This window comes from Cololabis saira, chromosome 2, assembly GCF_033807715.1.
Source record: "Cololabis saira isolate AMF1-May2022 chromosome 2, fColSai1.1, whole genome shotgun sequence".
NCBI lineage: Eukaryota > Metazoa > Chordata > Actinopteri > Beloniformes > Belonidae > Cololabis > Cololabis saira.
The window spans coordinates 49,685,725-49,691,724 of record NC_084588.1 but is presented as its reverse complement, the minus strand read 5'-3'; the positions used below and the strand labels follow the sequence as shown (position 1 = coordinate 49,691,724).

The window sequence follows — 6,000 nt, the reverse complement described above, 5'->3', positions numbered from 1 at the left end:
CAAGAGATTCCGATATATTGTGCTCCTTTTTTCTTTGTTTTTTTTTTTCTCTTTTTGTTATTCACCGTTATTATTATTTAATTGTTTTCTCTGATCAGCAAGCACCTGTACTGTATATAGTAATGTTCTACTCGCTTTGTTGCTTTTGTTATTGTCTTTATCATTGTCCTGTTTACAATAAACAAATTTATAAAAAAAAAAAAAGATTGTATTTAGCCAAACCCATTTTACAATTCAAACAAGGTTATCTTATTATTATATTATTGTTACCTTATAGACTCAAGAATACATTCATTCCAGATACAGAAGACTCTAATTTAAGTTTTTCCGTGTTTCTCTATGTAACTTTGTTTTTAATGGACGTTAATTAGAGCTCTGCGTTAACGGCATCAGCCTCTAACTCTGCAGCTGCATCTTCTGGATCTGATTCCTGCTGCAGCGACTGGGATTGAGGACTAACGTCACCCAGAACTAAACCAGAGAAACTACTGAAAACATGGACATTAAACCAGAGAAACTACTGAAAACATGGACATTAAACCAGAGAAACTACTGAAAACATGGAGATTAAACCAGAGAAACTACTGAAAACATGGACATTAAACCAGAGAAACTACTGAAAACATGCACATTAAACCAGAGAAACTACTGAAAACATGGACATTAAACCAGAGAAACTACTGAAAACATGCACATTAAACCAGAGAAACTACTGAAAACATGGACATTAAACCAGAGAAACTACTGAAAACATGGACATTAAACCAGAGAAACTACTGAAAACATGGACATTAAACCAGAGAAACTACTGAAAACATGGACATTAAACCAGAGAAACTACTGAAAACATTTCGTCTGGTTTTGGTCAACGAAAATGAAGACACATTTTAGCAGTTTTTATTTTGTAATCTACATTTTAGTCTGTTTTTTATTCCTCTACGATATTGCATTGTATATATTTAATTATCGTTATCGTCACATGACCAGCATTTTCGTCTCGTCTCTTTTTCCTCAGGTGATAAAGGTTCGTTGACGACGATATTTAGTCATAATTTTCGTTGACAAAAGCAACTTTACAGGTGACCAGAAGCAGGAAGCCCAGAGGAACTTTAAAAGTCTGGTTCTAGCTGGCAAAAGTGCAAACTGTCTTTTCTCCACATTTACCACTTTTCCACCAAACCGGTTCCACAATTTTGAGTAAATATCAGTAGTGTGCATTAATTCCGACGTACTATTAAGAGCGCACACGTCACTTCCTGCTGTAGGGAGGAAGTGACGTGTCACAGCAGCAGTAGCAGCTGTTACCATGGTAACAGCAGCAGTAGCAGCTGTTACCATGGTAACAGCAGCAAGCGTTTTACTTCGTTTATTGGAAGTCATAATATTAAGAGAATAAAGTCGTGATTTATTAACCGGAAGACAGGGAGAAGACTGCTCTTCCTGTTAAAGTTCTCATAAATTACGACTTTATTCTCGTAATATTATGACTTTATTCTCATTATATTATGACTTTATTCTCGTAATTTCCTATTATTTTTTGTCTTAGTTTGGCCCTAATACTCCGTCATAGAAAACTATATATATTGTCGGTATTTCATTTTTGGTGTGTGGATATTCTGTATTTATTGGTTTAGGGTCAAAGTTATAGCTTTGTATATGTATAAGTGTATATGTGTGTGCATGTGTATCTCTCTCTATTTCGCTATGTATATACAGTAGCCTATATATATATTCAACTTAAAGCAATTTGGGGCTAATGAGGCATTATTTGCATAATTTTAATCTCCTACGGGGGCCAGGGAAGCTTCACATATCGAATAGTCTTTGGGGAAAATGCAGAAATCTCACTTTGATCCTTGTGAGAAGTTTGATTTGGATAAAAGCATCTGATGCCACGCTAAATTAATGTAATGCAAATGCTGCTGTAGGACAATAAGAAACAAACACACATGGACATATAAGGTCTAAGATCTGTCCTATTCAGACAACTTTGTCTGAGTGAGTGATTTGTTCAGATCAGTCAGACTACAGCGATGCAATAAGCCTTAAATACCTGACATAAAGCTGCAATAATTAGCACTAGTCGCTGCTGTTTCATACTCCACTTTCACACTTTCACTCTTTCACATACTGAAGAAATTATTTGGTAACTCAAGAATGCTGATGTTTCTCATTAATTTGAACACTTGCCAGGATACTGAACATTGTGCAATTTCCAGATTTGTTGCATATCATTTAAAAAAAAGCTACATTGTACTGTACCTCATGTGAACTGTGCCCTGTTTCTTTTTAATAATCAACAATCTGCGTAAAACTGTTACAAAAATAACTTTACTTGTATCTTCTAGAAGAATTTCCCACCTCTCTTTTCCCCGTTGGATTTCTCTGGAACGGGAGATATCCGTGACTAAAAGGGATATTTATCATAATCTTTAAGAAGTGAGTCATCCCTCCCCATCTAAATGCACAAAGATTTTATGCATCTTGTTAGTTGATACGGCGCAGCACTGTGGTTTTATCAAGAGTAGAAGGTGTGAGGATGAAGAGAGAGAGTTATAAAATATGGATTGAGAGCAGGTTGGGGACAATTCTAAGACAATAACTGCAGATTCAGTAAAGATTCACTGCTTTAATGGGATTTCCCAGCAGAAAACTCTCTCCCTCTGAGCACAACGGCTGGATGTGACACACTTGTGTAAAAACCTACTTTTAAAAAGACCCACGACTGGTGGGAACGTTTCCCATGAAATGATCCTCCTGCAGATCTGCAGTTTTTTTAAACTGGCACCTTCAGTTAAAATGATGAATAAGGTCTATCCTGTGGCAGAATTTCTTAAAAAAAGATTTAAATTTGAGGTAGATCAATGTTCCTTCTGCAAAAAGGATGAAGAAACACTGGATCATTTGCTTTATCAATGTCCTTTGTCTCATTGTTTCTGGACAGACATACACAATTGGATATCTCTTAAAATAATAATGTACTTAATTAATAATAACCTTTTGAATTAAGCCATATTATTTTCTTCATGGATGATTTGGAATTTTCTGTTTCTGATATTAATATAATTTTGTTACTGGGTACGTAAGTACCATATTCATTGTGCCAAATGGAGAAATTGTAAACCCTCCTTCCTGGGTTGTATTAACGATTTTAAGATTTTTTTCACATGTCTCAAAAGAGTAGAAAACAAAAAATGCAAGTAAAATAAGTCTAGACATTGCTCCTTATTTGTTATTCTAATTTAATAATTCCTTTCCTTTTCTATGCTCCATTATTCAATTCAATTTTATTTTTTTTATTCATTATGTGAATTTAAATGCCTAATTTATTTTGTTATTCATATGCACCTTTTAATTCTTAGTTCCTTGTTTTTTGTATTCCTTACAAGAATCCCTTTGTTATTTTTATTTTCCTTTCTTTTCATATTGCATTTAAATTGATATTTGTCCATTATCCTCTTTGAGAGTTTGTATATTTTCATTAAAGTTTTGTTAAAAAAAAAAGTAGCACCTTCAGTGTGAAGTTTTCTGTGGATTTATTGAAATAGTGAAATAGTGTTGGATTAAATGCAAGAAAGAGAACTTAAACTGCAAATGATAGACTATGTACCCTCACATGAACAAATAGATTTATTATTAAAGATCATACAGAGAAAATACATCTTGAAATATATTAATATTTTAAGATTCCAATAAACCCTGAAATGTACACATTTCCTTATTAATTAGCATTTTTCATCAGCAGCAACATTTTCCAGTCAGTAAATAATCTACTGTTTCCATAAAGTTTTTTTGTTCTTTTTGGATATAATCCAACAGTTATTTAACAAAACAACAACAACAAAACTATTGGATATGTCATGTATAATCTTTCAACTTTATATGTATACAGTATATCTGAAAAGTGGAAGCAAAAAAAGACCTAAAAAATAAATAAAACATTTTAAATATACATAGCTCACATCACAACGGATCCATCCACTATAAAAACACGGTCCATGTATTGTTGACAGCAGACTGCAGACATTAAATAATAAATTTAATAAAAATACACCTTTATTTACACATTTTGAAATTTAAAAAAAAGGAAATGCTGGTTTTCCTGTACTGATAGAAAATCGTGGTGCTCGATTGCACCTATAACAAATCAATCAGTGCAGGTAAAATATTGTTCTGTGGATTCAAATATGTTTGTATCCATAAGTAACTGTTGTGCTTTTACAGATTACTGCATAAAGGTTCTGGGTTTGTGCAATGAGGTTCCAGCGGTTCATGTTTTCACTGACGGGGTTCATGTTTTCACTGACGTGGTTCATGTTTTCACTGATGTGGTTCATGTTTTCACTGACGGGGTTCCAGCGGTTCATGTCTTCACCGTGTTGGCTGCTGTGAGGAGTGAGGAGAACATGGAGTCGGGTCTCTGGGTCAGAACTTCTGGAGGGTCCAGCTCTGCCGCCTGATGGACAAAACACTTGATAAGCTGGAGAGCAGACATGCTCCATCTTTGCATATTTGCGTGAATGTTTCCTACCTCTCCCTGGTCCATCACCAGGATGCGGTCGGCGTGCATCACGGTGTTGATACGATGAGCGATGGTGAGCATGGTGCAGTCGTGGAAAGCTTCTTTGATGGTGTGTTGGATCAGGGTGTCCGTCTCGGCGTCGATGGAGGCTGTGGCTTCGTCCAGGAGAATTATCTAAGTAAAATTCAGAATCCAATTTAAAATTGTATTACTTGCGTATAAAGCCCAAAACGGCTTAGCTCCGCATTATTTGCAAGACCTGATAGTGCCTTATGTTCCTGGCAGAGCTCTCCGCTCGCAGAGTGCAGGTTTACTCGTAGTTCCTAGAGTATCTAAATGTAGATTTGGAGGGCGGGCGTTCTGCTATCAGGCACCATTACTTTGGAACCAACTTCCAATCTGGGTTATGGAGGCTGACACCACCTCCACCTTTAAAACTAAACTTAAAACCTTTCTGTTTAGTAAAGCCTATAGTTAGTGTTTAGTAATCTTCTAGCTGGTGTTGGTAAATCTCTAGGTAGTGTAAACTCTAGTGTGTTAGAGTCGCTCCTGTAGTTTCTTGTGCTGGCCCCCCCTTTTCTTCTCTTTTTTCTCTTTTGTCCATGTTGCAGCATCCTCTGCCGGACACCGGATCCTGCAGTGTGGGAGTGAGAGGGGCAGGGTAACGGCCCGGGCAGGCGGGGGAGAGGTTTGTCCGTCAAGACTCCTCTCCCTGGCCCTGCCCCTTTTCAACCTTTCCCCGACCCTGCACCTAACCTGGGGCTTGCTGATTGGGCTGGAGCTTCGGGAGCTGCGTGCTGGCCTGCGGTCCCCACCACCGGTCATCCCGTTGCTGCTTCCACCTGCCTGCTGTGCTGTTGCCGTCCCCGACCCCCCAGTCTGGCCCTCGGCAGGAGGGTCCCCCCTTATGAGCCTGGTCCTGCTCAAGGTTTCTTCCCTCCTAAAGGGGAGTTTTTCTTGCCACTGTTTGGCTTAAGGTTTTTCTCCCACTAGGGGAGTTTTTACCTGCCATTGTTTATGTAATAATTGCTCGGGGGTTTATGTTCTGGGTCTCTGGAAAGCGTCTAGAGACAACTTTTGTTGTATTAGACGCTATATAAATAAAATTGAAATTGAAAATTATCTGTTGGACAAAGGAAGGAGGATTCAAACAGAAGAAGCAGAAACTGGTTTCACAGGAGGAACATTGGGATGGTGAAATTGTCAAATAAACCCTATATACTGATGATGTTGAGGTATTCACAGAGAAAGACAAAGCATTTATTTAGGGCATGACTGGTGCACATTAGTGTTCTATGTGGTAATTATATCCTTGGCACCGATACTTCATTGTTGTTGTAATTACTGATTAGTGACTCTAGGGGGAGATGTTGAGCTGCACTCAGCAGTGATGAGAAGAGAGTGATACCCATGAGAGACTGGCAGCGCCGTTTCAGGCAAGATAGCAACAATTAACGCAGCGGGACGTCAGCAGTGTG

The 6,000-nt window shown here is 37.8% G+C and overlaps 1 protein-coding gene across 1 annotated transcript in view; it reads right to left on the bottom strand.

The window, feature by feature from the left end:
- Positions 1-3,682: 3,682 nt before the first annotated feature.
- The window catches only part of abcc12 (ATP-binding cassette, sub-family C (CFTR/MRP), member 12), a 52,905-nt gene continuing 50,587 nt past the window's right edge, over positions 3,683-6,000 (bottom strand). Inside the window, exons 30-31 of the mRNA XM_061746857.1 lie at positions 4,532-4,696; positions 3,683-4,456 (exon numbers count right to left, since the gene is read on the bottom strand). Of these exons, the coding sequence (XP_061602841.1) occupies positions 4,364-4,456; positions 4,532-4,696 (258 nt within the window). The 3' untranslated portion in view covers positions 3,683-4,363. The remainder of the gene's footprint in view (positions 4,457-4,531; positions 4,697-6,000) is intronic.